Source organism: Macrotis lagotis, chromosome 3 (assembly GCF_037893015.1).
Source record: "Macrotis lagotis isolate mMagLag1 chromosome 3, bilby.v1.9.chrom.fasta, whole genome shotgun sequence".
Taxonomy (NCBI): domain Eukaryota; kingdom Metazoa; phylum Chordata; class Mammalia; order Peramelemorphia; family Peramelidae; genus Macrotis; species Macrotis lagotis.
The window spans coordinates 260,095,293-260,117,627 of NC_133660.1; the positions used below are offsets into that span (position 1 = coordinate 260,095,293).

At 41.1% G+C, this 22,335-nt stretch overlaps 1 protein-coding gene across 1 annotated transcript in view; it reads left to right on the plus strand.

Moving 5' to 3' along the window:
- Positions 1-22,335, plus strand: part of TRIM44 (tripartite motif containing 44) — a 136,815-nt gene that overhangs the window by 28,827 nt on the left and 85,653 nt on the right. Inside the window, 1 exon segment of the mRNA XM_074231614.1 lies at positions 3,786-3,805. Coding sequence (XP_074087715.1) covers positions 3,786-3,805 — 20 coding nt within the window.

A 22,335-nucleotide genomic window follows, 5' to 3' on the forward strand; every position in this document is an offset into this window, starting at 1 on the left:
TGCTTTCTCTCTAGTAAAAGCTGGGTCAATTCTTTCTTTTGTCCCTTGTTGGCAGCTGGCTTTGTCCCCTGGTGTGTCCACCTTCCCAGTGGCCTCTTTACACTCTAATTTCCAGCTTGCCAACTATTTATAGTGCTAACCAAAAGACACTGGGAGTGGCTTGTTTTCTGAGTGAGCTGTTCTTTTGGGCTTAGATTTGCAACTAGGAAAAACTCAGCCTTTTTTTTCCCTTTGGTCCTTGGTGAACCACCCACATTTGGGGGGGGGGAAGGGCCTGGGGACGTGGGGGAGACAGGACAAGCTGTGTTCAGACTAGCTCATCTTGTATAGCCCAGATGGAAGAAGTGAAGGATGTGAAGGATATTTTGTCACCCACCCAAATGGATGGGTGAGCTCCTTCAGGGGAAGACTGGAGAGCTAGATGAAAAATCTCTCTCAGGAAAGGATCCCAAGGGGAAAACTCGTGTAATCACTTTGGAGCCCCAGGAGAATCTGATGTGATAATTGAAAGTACTGAGAGTGGACTGCTGGAAGAAATAATAACCACAATTTGGGAGGGATTTTTTTTTAAGAGATGGAAAAAGAGAAAAGCCAACATTTCATAGAAATGTTTCCTTCTTCCTTAAACCAGTCTCAGAATTGCAAAGGACTAAAGGTCATCTTATTCCTGAAATAGCATTCCTTATGTTTGTTTATTTAAAATATTTTTCCAATTAGCAAAAAAATCTGTATTTATTCTTTTCCATTTCCTTCCTCACCTAGAAGTGAAAAAATAAAAGGTAAACCCTCATGATAAATACTCGGTCAAGCAAAACAAATCCCCACATTGACCACATCCAAAAAAAAATATCTTATTGGGTCTTATCCCTTCTCTTAGTCTATCACTTCATTCTGAGGAGGTGGAGACCTCCTGAGCAACTTGTTTAAAATAAACCAGTATAGAAGACCTACCACCAGTTCACTTTGAGACGGCATTCTAATTGGTAGGAAAGCTGAAGTCAACCTCTTGGCAGCTTGTACCCAGTGTCCCTCATTCTACCCTCTGGGGCCAACAAGTTTGATCTCCCTGGAGATAATTGAAGACAACTGTCCTATCCTCACCTCCTTCCCTATCTTCCCCCTTCCTTCCCTTCCTTTGGATATGTTCCACCTTGCTAATGTCCTTCAAATATGGTACCCAGGGCCTGAACACAGTATTCCAGGTGTGCTTGGATCATAGCAAAGGATTCCCCCCAAAACACAAAATATCAGAAATTGGAAGGAGCCTCAGAAGCCATCTAGTCTGACTTCTGCAACATCTCTAATAATGAGTCCTCTACTCTTCACATGAAAACCTCTTCCAGGAAGATTCTCCCATATTGATGCTGCCAGATTATAGTGAATTTATCCCTTCTCTCATACTGGGCACTGCCCCTCCTAAGAAGAGGAGCATAGCATGGTGGATAGAATATGCTACATTGGATCCTCCAAGACCCTGGGCAAATCACACATCTTCTTCTGTAAAATGGAGTGGATGCAGGAGTCCCTACTAGAGGATACCAGGGAATACAGAGGACAGACAATTAGACCTGGATTTTTGAAACCCAAGTTCAAATGTAGCATCAGATACTTATCGGCTTTATGACCCTGGCCAAGTCATTGAAAGTCTGTTTGCCTCGATTTGCTGAACTGTAAAATAGGGATAAATAGTAATACCTATCTCTTGTTGTAAGGCTCAAATGAGACAATCTTTGTAAAGTACCTAGCAGAAGGCCTGGTATATAGACAACACTAGATAAATGCTACCACTATTTCAGGGCCTTTGAGACACTCAAATATGAGAATAATGTCAAGTGCTCTGTTAACTTTCAAGCACTGAACAAATATCAGGTATTATTTTAATGAATGCAGGCTGAGATAATGTTAGCATTTGCATAAACATCCTAACGCATGCTTGGACCTCTCCCAAAGACTGATTATATTTTAACTTGTGGTTGTTTCTGTGCATGCCTTTTTTCCCCCAGATCCAAGGCAGTGTTTGAATTCATCTCTGTACCCCTAGGCCTGCCACATTCTTTGTATACATACAGTAGGTGTTTGATCTTTTTTTATACTGAATTGCATTTAAAATTTTTTTTGCCTTCTGATAGAATATAAGTTCTTGGATCAATGACAGCAGGGACAATGTTTGAGTTCATTTTGTACCCCTAGTGCCTACCATGTTCTTTGTACACAGTAGGCAGTTAATGCTTTTTGTTTTAAATTGAACTGAATTTTTAAAATTGTTTTTACTTCTGGTAAAATCTTAGCTCTCTGGCGTTGGGACTACTTCAGTTTTAGTTTTTATCCTCCTTGTCTATCACAATGCCCAAGACACAGTAGGTTAATTAATAAATGCTTACTAATTGAATTGAATGGAATTTTGATTTCAGAATAATGGAATCTGTAAGTAGAACCCTTGCAATCACCTAATCTTGCTATCATTATTCTATAATCAAGGAGCAGAGAAGGAGGTAGTTCAATGAACAGAGCCCTGGCTTGAAATCAAAAAGACCTGAGTTCAGGTTCACCCTGAGACATTCATGAGTGATGACCCTGGTCAAGTCACAAAACCTCAGTTTCTTCAACTGCAAAATGGGAATTAAAATAATAACACCGAGCTCCCAGGGTGGTTGTGAGGATGAAATGAGAAAATATTATAAAACTCTTGTCAAACCCTAAAGTGACATATAAATATTAGCTTTTATTACTATTAATTATCCTTTGCTCATCCGTAAAATGAAGGGGGGTTAGACTCTTCCAGCTCTAAACTGATGACTCTGCCAAGCCTTTCATGATGTCATTTGTCCTCTTGGAGAACACAGGACCAACAGCAACAATGCTCATAGGATCTTAGGATGTGTTCCATGTCCCACAATGCTTCCCTTGGTTAAAACCCAGATTTCTCCATTCTTGTCCTGATGTTTATGTTTAGGCCTCTAGAGCTGATATGTTGGAGTTTAGGGAGAGCAGCGGGTTGCTCTTGGAGTCGGTCAACTGCCATGTCAGACCTGTTGTTCCTGGGCATCTTTAAACTCTACCAACTGCTGAAATGATAAGACCAGGGCTGGCTGTTTAGTGCCAGCTCCTCCCTGTCTCTGCTAGGTCTGGCCATTCAGCAGTCAGTTCACAAACACTGATCGGGAGCCTGTACAAAATGATGGGAATACGAAGAAAAGGAAAAAGATAGTCCCTGCCCTCGAGGAGAACACAGTCTAATGGAGGAGACAACACGCAAACATCTATGAACAAATAAGATGTATGCAGATAAACTGAAAATAATCAGCAAAGAGAAGGCACCAGCATTAAGGGGGTTGAGGACAGGCTTGTAGAAAGAGGGATTTTAGCTGGGGTTTGAGGGAACTGGAAGGCAGAGATGAGGAGGGAGAGCCTGAGGGACCACCGAGGAAAATGCAATCAGGAGACCAGGGTCACAGATGAAAGAGTAAACTGGGAGAAGAGTGGCTGTAAGATGACTAGGAGGTTGGAAAGGGCCAGCTGGGGAAGGGAAGGTTGTCTTCTCACAACTGACAAGCACCTCAGACATCTTAATTAGCCCTTCTCTCAGCCCCCTGGATATCTTTGATATATTAAGTGTCCTCTCATTCTCTCATATTAAGGAAAGCTCATAACTCAGCGTGCAATAAATGTTGATTGATTGATAGTGGGGAGGGGGGGATGCAGTGGAGGGAGAGAAAACTAAAATAGGAAAATGTCTCCTGCTGCAATCCTGACCCTGGTGTTATTTCTTTCTGTTTCTCTTTCAGATCGGAGATGAAGAATTCAGGTAGGAACATACATCTATTTTTTTCCTTTTTATCATCTCTTCCTTCTGGAGAGCTGAGGTGCAGTGACATCTGAGGCCTCTTAATGCCCCATGAAATGTGGACAACTTAGAAAAGGCACAGAAATGGAATCACCAACCTAAGCCCTGGGCTTTAAAAATCTTATTTCCTGAGAATTCATCTCCCTTCCCACTCACATCAGTCTACTCCCCATGCCCTTCAAGTAAAGGCAGATTTAAAAGTAAGCAAGGAGGGGAACTTGGTTCTCTTTTTCTGCAGGTTGTCTGTGTCCTGTGAAGTATGGCAGGCACCAAATTTAAATTATAATTAACTTATCTGATGGCCTGAATGGAATTAATCTCTGCATTGTTACATTGGGTTTGGGAGTAGATTGTTTCTCTAATGAGCTACTGAGTCTATACTCTTTATTTTGGATCTTATACATGTTTGAATCTACCTCATTACATCTATGAAATAATGTGATAAATAAGTATGACAAAGGACGTTTGTTTAGAGGAGAAGATGCCAGATCCTGCCTCTGTGGGGCTGTACTAAAAAGGAGACATTTCAGGGTGGCACAGTGGATAGAGCATGGGCCCTGGAGTCAGGAGGACCTGAGTTCAATTCCGACCTCAGACACTTCATAATTGCCTAGCTGTGTGGCCTTGGGCAAGCCACTTAACCCCATTTGCCTTGCAAAAAAAAGAAAAAAAGAAAAAAGGAGGCATTTCATTAGTGGGAAGCAATATGTCATACTGAGAGGAATATTTCATGTGCTTCTATGCCTTGGCATTGTGGGAGTGGATTAAAAAGGGGCTTGGGATGGCATCATGGTGCAATGGTTAAAGCATTGGGTTTGGACTCAAAAGATCTGGGTCGACTATATCACATACGTGACTTTGAATAAGTCACTTAGTCTCTGTGCGGCTTGACTTTTTCTCCAATAAGGAAATTGAATAAAATAACGTCTAAAGCCCTATCTCATGTTTCAGCCTTGCAGGCACTAGGGCCCCTAGTTTCCTTAAACTTCATTTGATTTAAGGTCAGAAAGCAAACACAGAACCCAAGACACTATAATAATGGTGTTAAAAATAAGGAGCGCTTCTCAATTTGGATCAATGTACAACATGGAAACAAAGTAAAGACCAACAAATTGCTTTCTGGGGGTGGGGGGAGGGAAGTAAATTTGGGGGGCGAAATTGTAAAACAAATCAAATATTTAAAAAAAAATAAAGAGTGCTTGTTTGGATCAAATGCAACCAATCAACTCCAAGATTTGAAAGCTATTAGAGCTGGAAGGGACCATCGTTTCTTCAAACATTCAAAGAGAGGTTAAGACTAGAGAAGGGACTCTTAACTTGGGGATCTGTGACCTAATTTTTAAATAAAAAGTATTCTAATAACTATTTCAATATAATTGGTTTCTTTTGAAAGCCTAAATATTTGATGCGTTAAAACGTGATAGAAGTCTAAAACTCTGTCAGACTGCCAAAGCTGTCCATAATAAATTTTAAACCAGCAAAAAACAAAGCAACAGCAATAAAACCAGATTAAGAAGCCCTAGATTAGAGAATCTTTGAGACCAAGAGAGGAGAAATCATTTGGCAAATTAATGGCAACACCTGAAGTTGAAGGTGAAGATGAGGATGTAAAAATAATAACACAGTTAAGTATCTTTGAATAGCTTTCAAATTAGATTCTCACATATTATTTCATTTGAAACTCATAAGCCCGTGAGGCAGGCAGGGCATTGGATTTCAAGAGGGTCCTCATAAGCTGGAGAGCACCCAGGGGAAGATAAATCAGGATAGTGAAAGGCCTCTCTAGGTCACGTCTCATAAGGAATGGCTGAAAAATCTGGAAACGATTAGTCTGAGGAAGGTAAGTTTTGGGTTCAATTCCTGACTGTGACATGTAATTTGGACAAGTTACTTCCCCACCCTCTCTAGGCCTCAGTTTACTTATCTGTAAAATGAAGTCTTGGAATAAATGGCCTCTAATGGCCCTCCCTGCTCTAGATCTTTCTCTCCTAGCTCTAATCTCAATCTGACAATCTATATGAGATTCTGTCTCTTCCAAGAGAGAGCAGAGACTTGCTTCCTTATCTCTTCTCTAAGATCTTCCTGTTTTCCCCATTAATAAGACTTCAACTTCTTTTTTTACAATTTGTTCATTTACATTATTGTGGTCATTGTGAATAATATTCTCTTGGTTCCACTTAGTTCTTATCAGTTTGTATCAATCAGAGTTCTTCCCCATTTATTTATTTATTTGTTTGTTTGTTTGTTTATTTGGGGTTTTTACAAGGCAATAGGGTTAAGTGACATGCCCAAGGTCACACAGCTAGGTAATTATTAAGTGTTTGAGGTCAAATTGGAACTCAAGTCCTCCTGACTCCAGGGCCTATGTTCTATCCACTGCACCACCTATCTGCCCCGCTCCCCAGTTATTTCTTACTGCTAGATAATGTCATTAAATTGCCTTGCCATATTTTTTCCCAACCATTCCCTCATCAGTGGATAGCATCCTTTGTTTCTAGGTTTTGGTACTGCAAAGAACACTGCTTTGATTTTTTTTTGGGGGGGGTACATATTGAGTTATTTTTCTGTCTGAGTTCCTTACAAGCATATGTTCCAGCAAAATAGATTGCACAGTCAAAGGGCATGAGCAATTTCATCTCTATTTTACATCATTTCAAAATTATTATTTATAATGATTGAACTAAATCACTAATCATATTTTAAAGTGCCTTTCTTTCTCAACTCCTTTAACATGGACTTTTCACATCTTGTACAGTCTTATAATTGTCAGGGTCTAAGATGAAACCTTAGAATTGTTTTAATTTGCACTTTTTATATTGTTGGAGATTTGGAGGATTTTTTGGAGATATTGTAGTTTAAAATTATTTTATTCATATCCTTTGACCATTTATCATCTCTTGAGAAAATGACTCTTAAGTTGTATATTTGTGTCCATTCCCTATATATTTTGGATGTGAGATGTTTATTGGTGACATTTGTTATAAATATTTTTCCCAATTTACTGTTTTTCTTTTATTTTTGCCTTAATTTTATTTAATGTATAACTTTTTAATTTTATGTAATTATATGTTCATATATATAATATATATATACCTATATCTCCCTCTGTCTATCTATCTATCTATCTATCTATCTATCTATCTATCTATCTATCTACCTTATCTATCCATACATACATGCTTGGTTTAGAAGTTTTCTCTGTAGATATAGTTGTGAAAGAAAACTGATCATTTTCTCATCTATTTTTTGAGTTCGTTGTTGTATTGGAATAAAATGGCAGTCCTTTCAGTTTTCCCAGTAGTTCTCATTAGAAAGGGAGTTACTTTCCCTTTTTTCTCTGATCTATCAAATATGAGACCACTGTTTTTGATTGCTCATATTTTTTGCCTTTCAGCATAGGTAAATGGTAAACTTTAATGATTCTTATTTATTGATTGATTTCTTACCCACTGATCATGTTAAATGTTGATATCCACTGATCTACTTTTCTGTTTCTTAGCTAGTATCAAAAGACTTGATAACTGCTGCCTTATAATAGAGCCTGAGTCCTCAGAGTACTATCCCTCCCCTAACCTCTTCATTATGCATTTGAGGAAACTAAGATCGAGATAATTTAAGAGAATGCAACTTAAATTGAGATTCAAAAATCAGTTACATAAAATGGCAGAGAAGGTAGTCACTAAGTCTGAGACTAGGGAAGTGATTCTTGTTCAGTCATTTTTCAGTCATGTCTGACCCTTTGTGACCCTATTTGGGGTTTTCTTGGCAGGAAATACTGATCTTTTGTTTGTCATTTCTATCTCCAGCTCATTTTGCAAATGAGGAAACTGAGGCAAACAGGGTTATGTGACTTGCCCAGGGTCACATAGTTAATCAGTGTCTGAAGTGGGGCCCAGCCCTCTGACTGATAGGGAAGTGATATTACTACTCTATTCTGCCCTGGAGCATTTCATTCACTTCTGTACAGTACATTTTAGAAAAGTCATTGATAAGATAGAGGTTGTGCCAAATGATGGAAGATCTTGAGTTCTTGCTACAAGAGGATCAGTTCAAAGATTAGTGGGGAGGAAGAACTGGGAGGGACTGGTTGACTCTTACTGGCACTTGTATGACTTCTGTGAATAAAAGATTAGAGTCCTGCTTTTTTGCCCATGGTTACAAAAAACAACAAAAAACAAAGCAATGGGTAGATTATATGGAGTCATTTTGACATGATGTTAGGAAAAGTTCCCCAGTAATCAGATTGGGGTAGGGACTAGACCTGAGATTTAAATGGTGAAAGAATCTCCCAAGGAGGAATCTTCCTTCCTCTACCATGATAGGCTTTGAGGGCTCTGTCAAGTTAAGTGATTTGACAAGAGTCCCACAGCCAGTATGTGTCAGTGACAGGACTTAAACCCAGGCCATTCTGGCTCCAGAACCAGCTCTCTCCACTCAGTGATTAAAGCTCTCTGAAAGCAGGGCAGCTTGCTTTGGAAGTCATAGAGTCATAGACTTGGAGTTGGAAGGGTTCTTAGAAGTTAGCCAGTCTATCCCCCTATCATGCCCCATTATTTTACAGAATAAGTAAACTGAGGCTAGAAAGGAGAAATGTTTTGTCCAGAGTCATACAAAGTAGTAAATGAAAGGGCCTAGATATTTATATGATCAGTATGGTAATTAGATATATTTGATATGGAGATTTGAGATAGATAGATAGATAGATAGATAGATAGATAGATAAAATATCTTATATAGCAATTTGATATATGTATGATATGGAGATTTTATATTTATATGATATAATTATAGTCATCATATGTATGATATGGAGATTTGATATATAAATATGATATCATATATGGTGATTTTATATATATGTGATATGGAGTTTGATATATGAAATCATATTTGGTGATTTGATATATATGGAAATTTTAAAAATATACTATTAGAAATATTGATTTGATCTATATGAAATAGTGATTTTCATATATATGTATATGATATAGAAAATCTGTATATATGATATCATACATGATGGTTCATTATAAATATATATAAATATATGGAGATTTTATATATACATATGATATAATATATTGATCTGATATGTGATATGGTGAGTATCATATATATGTATGGAGAGTTAATATATAATGATATCATATGTGGTGTTTATTTAAATGATATAGAGATTTGATATATATGATATCATATATGGTATTTGATATATGTGGGTGATGTGGTGATTTCATATATGCTATCACATATGGTGATTTGATATAGATATGCAGGATATATAAATATCATATTTGATGATTTGATATAAATATGTATATATGTATGATATATGATGGTAAGATATGATATGATGATTTGATATATTTCCTATATGGTGATTATATATGATGTAATATATGAATGGCTCAGGTTGGAGATATAGTGGAGGATATCCTTTTCTTTAGCTCTGGATTGGAGACCTTTTCTAATAGGTTCTCTAATTCTATGACTTCCTTGTCTAATGGAACATGACTTCATGTTATTTGGACACACAGCCTGTTATTTGAACACACATATGCATTTGACAGGTGACTAAGATGCCAACCTATCACCTTAGAGCAAACCATCCATGCCACTTGGCAGGGCTTGTGTTGGATGCTAAGTCAGAATGAAGGCTGAAGCAAGAGTACCTGAGTATGATGCTCCTGCTGAGAATACAGGAAGAGTCATCAGATTTTCCTCTCATCCTCTAAATGTCTATGTGTTGAATTGAATTGAATTTGCTAGTGTTGAACCATCATTTGGCTCAGTCTCTCCTAATGAACACTTTGGGCAGGTTGTCATCGTTTCCTCATTGTTCGCCATCCCAACAAGCCAATAGGAGTCTCATTCCAAAGTCTTTTGCATGGTTGGCAATCCTGGATTGGGGTTTGCAGTGGGAAGGAGCCAGAGAGGATGAATAGGTCTTTTTTCATGCGGGAGAGTGTGGAAAATGGGATTGTTCTCCCTTTCTAATTCTGCTTGGGCAATTGATACCAACCCAATTCATATCCATTCTATTCTAGCCTGGCAGTATGGGAGCAACCTCATGAACAAAAAAAGCAAGGACTGGGAGTTAGACAGGACTGAAAATAGCAGAGACATAGGACAATTCCTCTTGAGTTTAAGCCATCTGGCCACTAATCCAGCACTTTTCCTCCCACCTTCCTGCTTCATAGGCAACACTGTCTAACAGCTGCAGTCTTCTTCCTGAACCCTGGATGAGTCATTAGAACCCAGGTGCCCAGACATTGTCCCCTTTTTTCCAGAATCTTAAGATCCTAACTTTAGAGTTAAAAGGGATCTTCGAGGTCATTGAGTCCAGTCTCTTCATTTTCCATTTGCAACATGGAAGCCCAGGCCTAGTAAATGATTTGGCCAAGGGGAGGACTGCAGACTGCAGATCCTCTCTGGCAGAGGCATAATTAGGCTAGGACAATCAGGGAGTGATGTCACGGCCTGTGATCCTTGAGCAGCATGGAAACAACAGAATTTAGGAGCTGGTTAGCCGGAATAATGAGTTACCCAGGAAGCTACCTCTGAGCTGAAGTCGACTTCTTCTCTGATCTCTTTCCTCCTTCCTCCCTGTGATAGCTTTATACTCGATTCGGGATCTCTTTCTCCTTACCATGGGACAAGGTTGTCCATTCCCAAATGAGAACTCTCTGTTCACCCCTCTTCCTGAGGGGAATCTCTAGGATTTACCTAGGGTGCAAACATTCTTGGTTATGACTGTTAACTGACAGATCTTTTAAGCCAGATCATCTGCAGTCCTTCAATGGAAACTCTGGCCCCATTCCTCTACAGAAATCAGGAGAACTGGATTCTCTTCCCTCCCTGTCCAAATTCCTTGGGCAAATCATTTCTTTCTCTTTTGTCCCATCTTCTCTCCTCACTGGGGTGTCCAGAGGATAAGTCCCAGTGATGCATGGAAAACCCCAATTGTGTAAAAGCCTCACAGTGAAGCTCCCAGGCCATCATCAAGACCAGCTGTGCCCTAGGAAAGAGCTGTCTGTTGTCTCCCACCCCCAGTGACATAACATCTCTCATAGGTAGAAAGGATTCTCAGAGGAAAGCTATGGCAGCCCCAGTGGCCAGAGGATGCCATCCCATCACTTAGGCATTTTTTTCAAGAGGTGAGGGATGGGCATTTTTAAAGCACACGGTGATTTTTTTTCCCTCTTAAGAACATTAAAAGGGGAAGAAAAGCAATTTGCACTTTGGGGAACAATTTTCTGTCTTCATTCTTCTATTATGGGAGATCCTGTGTTCACTGTCTGGGAGACTCACATCCTCCTTCCTGCTGAAGCCTGCTGAGAAGTAATATAAATTGGAGAAGAGGGGGTGGCAGCTTGGATGTACATCAGCCATTTCAAAAAGTCGTGAGAAGTGGGAGGGGGCACTAGGGAAGAGTCAGATCCTCCTTAAAACTCCTTTGCTCCAAAGGGCTAGAGCAGTTTGAGAGTCAGATTGGGGAGGGGGAGAATGCATATTTGTGTGCATTGGTTAGGAGGGGTTTTTACCACTTTTTGTAAGGTAGATGCATAGAGTGGCTTTTTAAATCACTTTAAAAATAGTAACAGCCATGCCTTGAACTTCTATAGCATTTTCTTTTCTCCAAAGCTTTCTCTTATTCAGAAAAAAAAGAAAGCACCACTACCATCTGTATGAATCTGACCCAAGTTGATTCTGTGATCAAAGGAGAAGCTTGTTCTAAAGGTGAAGAAGTTTCAAGAGGAATCAGAAAACTTTGATTCTCTTGTGGACAGTCATTGACCTGTTCCGTGACCTTGAGCAAATCACTTGACTCTTTCTACTTCTGTGGCAGAATGTACCATTTACCAGTCTCATAGGAATGTAGTTATCAAGCAATGGATCAACAGGCATTTATTAAGACTCTGTGCCAGGTGAGGAAAAAAGAAAAGGGGGAGAGAGAAAAGGAGAGGGAGAAGGAGAAGGAGAAGGAGAAGAAGAAGAAGGAGAAGAAGGAGGAGGAGGAGAAGGAGGAGAAGGAGGACAGTGGGAGGGAAGGAAGGAAGGAAGGAGCAGGAGGAAGAAAGAGAGGGAGGGTGGGGGAAGGAAAGAAGAAATAGAAAGGAAGAAGAAGAATGAAGGGAGGGAGAGAGAAAAGGGAAACTCCTTTATAACCTTGGACTAGTCATTATACTTCATCTCAGATTCTTCATCTATAAAATGGGAGATGGATTAGATCAGAGGTACCAAATATGCAGGCTGTGGCATTGAACTCCCAATACTCCCCAGTGTGGCCAGAATCAGATTAAAATGTAATTAGGAAATATTTAACAAAATAAATAAAAATGTATTGAGACATAGATAACGTTTTAAACCTAAATCACTATGTGGCCCACAGGGATCCTGTTGTGTAGTCTGGCTGCATTTCTATTTGGGTTTCTCCCCACTGATCTGGATTATCTAAAAATCTAGAGCAAGTCACTTAATTTCTCCAAGTCACATTTTCTCATTTCTAAGATGAGAGATTTAGACATCACAGCCCTTGAGGTCACTCCCGGATGGAAATCCTATAATCTTATGATCCTTCATTGGGCAGATGGAGAAATTCTTTGAATATTTTAAACAAAATAGCAACTAGAGATGGGGATGGATCCCAGCAAGATGGGGCTGCCCATGAGCATAATTTCTGTAAACCTTAGCTTTTGTTTTTCAACCTTGTGGCTTATAATTTATTTAAAAACAAGTTGGGACCATATGCCACGACCTGTTTATTTTCTTTCAAACCATAAAAAATGTATGCTTAGTTTTGAATTTATCTTCTCTTTGTGTCAGAGCCTTAGATTACAGGGACTGGGGATGACTGAGTCAGCAGGATGGCTGGGCTTCCTTTGTCTTTCAATAATTGCAGATTCACTGTTCAGTTGTTGGATTATCCCCATTTCACTGGGCTTAGCTGGAAGCCTAGCTCCAACAGTTCGATGGGATGCTGTGAAGTGGACAGGATATGATCAGGGCTGTTTGCCATTCTCTCTCCAAGATTCCTGTTGGCCTTTTGCATAAAGAGACCCTCCAGTGCCCCATCTTCCAAGGACAGAGCATGGACTATACGTGATTTTTACTGACCATCCGGTTTTCTCCTCCCATCCTCCCCTGGGCCAGATGAAGGGTGGAGGCAGCTGGAGCTTCCTCCTGATGCCTGTCTGGGACGACAGCTAGCCGCCTTCCTGATGCAATTGATTTTCAGATATTTGCCATGCATCAGTCACAACTTAATTGTGCTCCAAGAGTTTGTTTGTGCATCTGAAAGAACCCATTGGAAGCTAGAGAAGTCAGGCGCAGTCTCCCCAGCTTCCTGCATCTTCCCACTGTTGTAAACATAGCTTAGACATAGTTTGTTTTCAAACCCATCTGCCTGCGTGGTTCTGGTGGTTAATCTCAGGTGAGGGCCCCCACTGTGGTCATCTTGTGGGGCATTAGGTGTGATTGGTTTTTAAAACATTATTGATGCATTTTGCTTTTCTGCAACAAATGACCCCCCACACACAAAGTACAACCTTCATCTTCTCCAACAATTTATCCTCAGTGAATGAGAGGAGACCTGGAGAAACCATTCTGGATTTAGAAAAAGGTTTCAAATCTCAACCCTGATGCCCACTTGTGTGACTCTGGGTAGTTTCCCTGACTCACCAGTGAGGGGGAATGAGATAAAAGTGAGTTATCACATCATTTAATTTCTCTAGATCTCAATTTCCCTATCTGTAAAAACAAAGATATTGGATCTGCTGACTTGTGAGACTCCTTCCAACTCTAAATTTGTGATCTTATGATTCTGGGAACAAAAAGGGCTGTGTCCATCTGTGCTAGATCAAGAGAGTCCTCAGACCTCTCTAGGGCCTCAGTTTCCTCATCTGTATAAATTGGACTCAATAGCCTCTTCAGTCCTTCTACTTAAATCTGTGATCCTATGTTCTTGAGTTTGATGCTGATAGCATTCCTTACATTGGATAGTTTCTCTCCCTCTTCCTCCTGACAACTTACATTATGATCATTGGGTTTATGGTCCTCTTGGTTCCTCCCTCCATCTCTGAATCACTTAACAGAAACCCTCCCCATGTTTCTCTTGAATTCTTCATACTCATTGTTCCTTAAGGCACAATATGAGATCCCATCGCATGCATTAGGGAAGGCACAGAGTTTGTCTTCCAGTCTTTTGCTACCATAAATAATACTGGTAGGAGTATTTTTATACATCCAGGTCTTTCTTTCTGTTCTGGCCAACCTAATTGCGACAGAGTCCCCAGAGTCAAAGGACTCTGTCCCTCCAAGTCAAAGGACTTTAGCATTCGAGGAACTTTCTTTACATGGCTCCAAACTGATTTTCCTGAATGGATGAACCAATTCATAGCCCCAGCAGTGGTGAACTTGGGTGCTTCCAATTTAAGTGGCTTCAACACCTGTAGAAGTGAGGATTTCTTGTCTGGAAGGTCCAAGAAGCCCATCTATCTGAAAGCCCAGCCCTCTGGGACTGTCCAACCTGGAGAGAGGACCATCTGGCGCCAAGGTCTGCTAGTGACAGAAGGATCAGCACCCGAGCAGCTTCTCCAAAACCATAAGGTTTCCAGGAAAGAGAGGTCCAGAGGCTGATTCTCAGCTCGGATGAGCAACAAGTATTTATTATCAGAGGAGGGTTCCTAAGGGGGGGGCCTGCTGGATTGGAGTCAAGATTTCAGTTCAGACTTCCCTCAGACATTGTACTAGTCTTGCAGCCCGGGGCCAGTGTTGGAGCTCCTCAGTCTCCTCATCTGTAAAGTGAGGTGGGGGCCTGAATGAATAAATAACTGTTCAGTTTGCCTCTTGCTCTAAATTTGGAATCTTCTGATCCATGGAACCTGGACAAAGCATTTATTAAGGCCTTGTTCATTTTCAGGCATTGGGCTAAACACTGGGGATACAGTAAAGAGACAGCCCTGCCCTCAAGGAGCTTACATTCTGATGGGTGATAAAAGAAGCTGAAAAGCAGGGAGTGTGGGGGCAGGCACCAAGAATTATGGGAGACCGGACAGTAGCACCCTTCTACCTTTCAGGGTGTGAGGTTCAAAGGAGAGCTCTGCAGTGTGGACCCTCCCAGGGCCAAATCTATAATTAAGCAGCTAGGTACAAAAACAAGACTGAAACAAAAGCCTCTGCTATCAAGGACTGCAAGAGACCTTGAGGACCATTCAGTCCAGGCATCCTCAAAGTGTGGACCTTGAGACCCTTGGTTCCACAAAGAAAACAATTTTCAAAATAATTCAAATGTTTTGGGGCAGCTAGGTGGTGCAATGGATAGAATACTGGCCCTAGAATCAGGAGGACCCAAGTTCAAATGCAGTCAGACACTTAATACCTACTTAGTTGTGTGACCTTGGGCAAGTCACTTATCCCCATTGCCTTGAATAAAACAAAAGAAAGATAAAAATTCAAATGTTTTAATCTCTCATAAAGGAAGTATCATCAGTTATAGCCTCCATAAACAAAAGTGCTCAGGGAGGGGGAATGTCCTCAATAGTTTTCAAGAAGGTAAGGGGGTAGGGTGGGGAGGCCAACTAGGTGGCACAGTGAATAGAGCACTGGCCCTGAAGTCAAGAGGGTCTGAGTTCAATTCCAGCCTCAGACACTTGGTAATAGTTGTGTGGTTTAGGCGAGTCACTTAATCCCATTGCTTCACCAAAGAAAAAAATGTAAGAGGTTTCCTGAGACCCAAAAGTTTGGTTCAGTTTTAATCCAGTCTCTTCATTTTAACAGATGAGGAAACAGAGATTAAAGAGTTAAATTCAAGGTCCCCCCAAGGAGCAGGGGTAAAACTAAGGCTCCAGTCATGATCTTCCAATTCCAAATAATAATAGGAGTAGCCGTACTAATAGCAGCAGTAGCAGCAGCAGCAGCAGCTAGTATTTTTTATCAAGTTTTAAAGTTTACAAAGCACTTACTTCATTGATAATTTCCTTTTTCCCCTACCAAAATCCTGAGTTGTTCAGTCTCTTGGCAAAGACGCTGGAGTTTGCCGTTTCCTTCCCCAGCTCACTTTGAGGCACAGGGTGAAGTGACTTGCCCAGAGTCACACAGCTAGGAAGTGTCCAAGGCTGGGTTTGAACTCAGGGAGATGAGCCTTCCTGACTGCATGCTTGGCACTCTATCTTCTTCTCCACCTGACTGCTCCTTCCCTCCAAAAAAATCCTGGGAGGTGGATGCCGTTATTATCTTCATTTTATGGATGAAGAAACTGAGGCAAATGATGATTGAGGATTGGCCCGGGGCCCTCACCTAGAAAGTATCTGAGATAGGATTTGAATCCAGTTCTTGTGCACTCAAGTTCAGTGCTTTACTCACAACCCTTCCAGTGTAACTGCCCGTGTGTGCCCATAGACTTGGCCCAGCCGGTCCAAGCTGAGCTCTAGATAGGGAGATGGCAGGGGCAGGGGGAGCAAGGAGGAAGAAGAAGGCTCAGTGGAGGCTCTCGCCTCATTCCATGTCTTACTACTCTGGCCCTTGAAGTGGGCACCATGCCCTTCAGAACAGATGGGAGAGGGCAGTGATCCTTTTTGACTAAAGAGGTCCTCCAGATTCCGTCTCCTCCCCCTTTCTATGGGGATGGCGTTGGGAGCTACTAGACAGAACTCATTCCCACATTATTACCTCCACATTGGTCTAAGGAGCCCCATTACTAGAGACGTCAGACGCTCCTGTCCTCTTGCCCTCCAAGGGTTATGTAAGAGGACACATCCTTCTCCTTCACACTTTTCCTACTTTTACACACTTAGAGATGAACATTCCCCCTGAGATTTAAATATGCAAGAAACATGAGCCGCGACGGAAGGAGTTTCTTCCTCGCTTTCCTCTTTTGATGGAAAAACTAACATCTCTTCTGGGGATCAAAATGCCTTTTGGGGTTTTTTTTTTAATCATCTTTTCCTGCCACGTGGGCTTTATACTGATTTTTGTTGTCATTCAAAATTTTTATTATGTCAGTGAGGTGACACAGCAGGCAGAGTCCTGAGCAAATCACTTCAACTCCATTTGTCTCAATTTCCTCATTTGTAAAATGAGGATTAATCGTAGCACCTATCTCCCAGGATTATTGTGAAGATCAAATGAGTTAATATAGGTGAAGTTTTTTGCAATAAATGTTAGTTATTGTTATGGTTATCATTATTACTCCTACCACCACCATCACCACTACCAACACTACAACTGCCACCACCCACTACTACCACTATTGCTGCTGCTACTACTACTACTACTACTACCTCTACTACTTCAGCCACTACCACCACCATTACTATTACCACCACTTCTCCTACCATTATTGCTACTATTTCAGCTATTAGAACTACTACTTCTCCACCACCACTACCACTATGACTACCATCACTACCACCCCTACTACCACTATTACTACAACTACCACCACTATCACCACTACTACCACTTGCTACAAAACTACTACCACTACCACTACCACTACTGTGACTATTACTACCACCTTTGCTACTACCTCCCACCACCATCACCTCTACCAGTTACTACCATCATTACTTTTACCACCACCACTACTACTACTACTTATCACTATTACCACTACTACTACTACTGCTACTACTACTATTGCTACTACTACCATTACCACCACCATCACCACTAACATCACTACCACCACTACTACTACCACCAGCACCTCCACTACTACTACCACTACCCACCAATACTACCACTACCACCACTTCTACTGCAAATAAACACCTCTATTACTCCTATTTCAGCTGTAGCTACTATTACAACTGCTACTGTTGCTGCTGCTATTACTATTATAGTGTTTAGCACATGTTAAATATTAGTCATTATTACTATTATTGTTATTATTACAGTGTTTAGCACACTGCCAATCACATAGCACTTAATAGATCTTTGTTGACTAACTTTCCCCAATCAGGGTCCTCCCCCAGTCATAACCCTTTCTGGTAATAAAGAAAAAGATTGCAGCAAAACCAAAGAGAATGGGGGTGGTTATGTATCCTGCATTCGGCACCTGTGGTCCCCACCTCTCAATAGAGAGGAGGGACGGAGGTCTTCTTCTTGAGTCTTCAGGTCCAAGATTGCTCATTACAGTTCATAAAAAATTCAACTGCCTTTCAGTGTTGTCTTTTACCTGATTATAATCACTGAGTCTCATTCTCCTGGCAGGGCTTTCTTTGCTCTAAATCAGTTCGTATCTCTTCATTATTTGTTTCTGAGGATGCAATCACATTCTATTACCCTTGTGTACCAATCAAACAGCATGCATTTATTGAGGACCTGTTATGTGCCAACACTTGTGAGGATACAGAGAGAAAGCTGAAACAGACCTCCCCCAAAGAGTTTACATCCTAATGAGGGAGACCATCACTAGTCACAGGACAGTTTCTTATCTTGTTTAATTCATAATAATAATAATGAAATTTATCATTTGTCTAGGTTTTAACGTTTGCAAAGCACTCCTCAGATGTCATCTTCTCAGATCCTTACTCACAATCACCCTGAGTATTATTATCTTCATTTTAAAGATGAGAAAACTGAGAGAGCTCCAGTGACTTGTCTCCAGTATGTAAGGTAAAATTCACACTCAGGTCCCATGGACTTCCAAGTCCACTGTTATTTCCACTGTAACACCTAATTCTTTCTAAATATGATGGCTTGGACCTGAAAAAATATGGGAAACAGTATCTGCATCAGCAGATAAATGTTCCTAACCTGCAGGTGTTTTGTTTCTTTCTTTAAGAGTGGTAACGATTTTCTGCTTTCAAAAAGCTTAATACCAAGAAAAGCAGGAGTAGAAAAAGGCAAACTGCATCCACAGACTAGGAAGTGGTCCCAGAAGGGGATAGAGCTTTGGGGAGGTCGAGTCTCAATTCTCTTCTTTGTGTTCCTCTTCCCAGATGTTTTCCCCTGATAGGAAGGGAGGATGATGGAGTTTGGTAAGCCCTCCCCTCTTCATTTTCATTTCTAAAGTGTCATCTTTCATAAAATAACCTAAGTCTAATGTCCTTGGTCATATGCCCACTCTGCTGTTTGGGCCATGAAGCCCAATTATTGGTTGTGTCAAAACACGTTGCTCATCTGCTTTTTATTCTTAGAGGAACTTGTTGGCATTTCCAGCACTGGTTCTTCCTTCCCATCATCCAGAAGCAGCCCAAAGGTCAATGATTCCATTTCCCAACAAGCTTTCAAGGGTCTTTTCTCTCTCTTGCAAGCCCCAGCTGCCAGGAAAGCACTCACCTCCTATTCTGAGACTAGCAACGGGGATGGCTTACAGATGCCAAGAAACACCTGCATATTTGTTTTCTTTCAAAATGCTAGGAACAAAACTGTTCATAACCTCTGGTAGCCTTAAAACAATGGTACCAGGGCATTAACAATACCACCTTTTGAAAGGAAAATGGAAGGATGGAAGAAGGATGGAAATGGAAGGTTGGAGGCAGGATGTTCATGCTTTGAATTAACACAAGGCCAATGCAATGAAACTCAAGGACCTGTCCTCAATTTCATTCAAAATATGAACCCAAGTGGTTAAATTTTGCCAGGAAGACAACCCACAGGTGAGACCTGCAATGGAAAAATAAAATATTTGTAAACAATTCCCCTTGCTCCATTTAAAGGGATTTGAAGTTATTAAGAATTGAGGGAAAAGGGAGAAGCTAGGAAGGGCAGTGGATAGAGCATAGTCCCTGGAGTCAGGAGGACTTGAGTTCAAATTTGACCTTAGACATTTAATTACATAGCTGTATGACCTTGGGCAAGTCGCTTAAGCCCATTGCCTTGCCAATTAAAAAAGAATTGAGGGAAAACAGACTGAGATCAACAGTTAAAAGCATTGCAGCAATTATACATCTCAATTGGCCTGGACAACTGGCCTAAGCCTGCATCCATTTGGGCCAGTTTGACTGCAACTATTTCAGATTAGACTTGGACAGCAAAGATGAGTTCTCTGGCCCCATCACTCACCTTCCAAATGAGACCAGGCTAAGAGGCTAAGAGGAGAGTCCAAGCCTTGTCAGCCTGGTGATGTTCCTTCCCACCATCTGCATCACAGGAACCTTCCAGAGTTGTGTTGGTTCTGGATGCAGGGGATTGCTCAGAATCCTCGAGTAGTCCAATACACTCCTTTTGCAGATGAAGAAATGGGAGGAGGGGAGTTAATTGCCCTGATTAAGGGCACACAGGGAGCAGGCCTGAATTTAAATTCCAGCTTCTGACTTTCAGGCTGACTGACTTTGACCAGTCACTCTCAGCCTCAGTTTTATTCATCTGGAATATGAGCTAGCTTGAAATCAATGATCGTATTATCCTTCCTATAGTCCTTATACCAGTTACCAAGCAGATATGAAATTTTATCTGAAGGACACAGGAATATCACAAATAATTCAGTATCATCTCCTCAGAGGAGCTTATTGTAATGGGGAATGGCTGGGACATTCTACCTCTTCATCTCAGTCTCTTAGAAACCCTAGCTTTGTTTTAAGGCCCAGAATAGGTGCTACCTCGCTTCTGCCTCTGACTACCAAGCAATTGTGGATTTCCCTTTGATGGACAATCAGTAGAATGAGGGCCTTGAGTTTATGACATATGAAGAAAGGGCCATTGTTTAGTATGTAGAAGACACAGAACATGTTCAAGCATTTAAAAAGCTTTCATGTGTATTTGTTGAAGGGGGAGGTTAAACCTGTTTCACTTGACATTAGAAGGAAGAATCGTGAAGCAGGGTGTGGTTAGAAGTTGCAAAGGGGCAAATTATGACCTGATGGTAGGAAAGACTTCTAATAATTAGAGTTGTCTAAAGTCAAATGGGCTCCCTCAAAGAGGAGTTGGGATTCCCACTCCTTGAAGGTATTTAAGAAGATAGATGACCACTTGCCAAGCATATGACCATGAGGACTCTTTCTATGTGGGTTGGACTAAATGCCCACTGGGGTCCCTTCCAACCCTCAAATCCTGTGAATATTGTTCCATTCCACACCCTCTCCCTCCCAATAAAAAGCAACTTATTGAGGGCAGAACCTATTTTAGAAATCGCTTAATAAGGAAATGCTTGTTGAATGAATGGAGGAGCCTCTACTATTGGAGGAGTAAGTGAAAATTACTATTTGCCTGGCACTGCCCAGAGCAGGTGATGAGGGGCTTATGGACAGGACAAGCAGCCCTGATCAGAGAGCCACCAGAATTTTTATGGGGAAACAAACAGAATTTTCTGACTGATTTCCTTTTGGTTTATTTTTTTTCTTTTAGTGATTTGTTATGGGAACAAAATCTTTAATGTCAAATCCATCCCAAGGTGCACTTGGCAGGTTAGCCAGGGAGGCCTTGGGAGAAAGAATTCTCCTCCCCAGACATATAAACGTGGCCCCTGCCCCATTATGGTGCCTCCATCGCAAAGTGCCGCTGTTCACCCAGTGGCAGGTGCAGGCCAGTGGTTTCCATGACAACGACAGGAGAGGCAAGCCGCTTAATTCTAGAACTGATAATTAACTGGGGGTGGGGGGATAATTGGAGCAGGAGGGGAAGCTCTGCAATTACAGGCAAACAGGGCAGAGGAAGACATGGGCGCAGATGCTGCCAGCCCAGCAGTGGGTCTCATCTTCTCTGACTGGGGAGTTTGGATCTTTGAAAACAAAGGAGTGGTCCCAAGTAACCTTGGACCCCTTCAAGAATGTGTACCTGGTTTGAGAGAAGACTCTTGGAGAAGAAGGCAAAGGATGGGGCAGGAGACAGGATGAGTCAGCTTAGCCAGCTCCCTTCAGATGGATATGACCCATGAACTCTGCAGGATTCCCTCCTGGAGGCCCAACTTGACTGCCCCCCCCAAAAAAAATCCATCAAGAGAGGAAAGAAGAGAGGAGAGGACAGGAATGAAGAGGAAAAATGAGGAGGGAAGAAAAAGGAGATGAGAAGAGAGGAGGTACAGGATGAGGAGAGAAGGGGAAAAGAGGAGCAGAGAGGGAAAGAGGAAAGAAAAGGAAAGAAGAGAAGAAAGGAGAAAAGAAGGAAGAAAGACAAGAGGAAAGGAGGAAATAAAAGAGAAAAGGAGAGAAAGAAAGAAGGAAGGGGAGGAAGGGGAAAGGGAGGAGGAAGAATAGAAAAGGAGAAGGGAGAAGGGAGGGGAAAGAAAAGGGAAAAGAATAAAGAGGAAGGGAATCGAGGGTATAGCAGGGTGCTAAGCACAAAGTTAATAGTAAAATTGATTTGTTTCTTCACAAAATATATGGATTTCTGACTTGTGGAAATGAATATCAGATGAAGAATGCTATTTTCCTATGGATTTTCTTTACAAATTTGAATATGAGTGCTTTGGAAAGAGGAAATAAACTGATAGCATAATAAACTCATAACTATATATACAGAAAACCTTTAAAACCACATTGAAAAGACTAATGTAATTTTCTGGTTAAATAGTAATGGGTACAAAGTTCATCACAAACTGTAGTCCT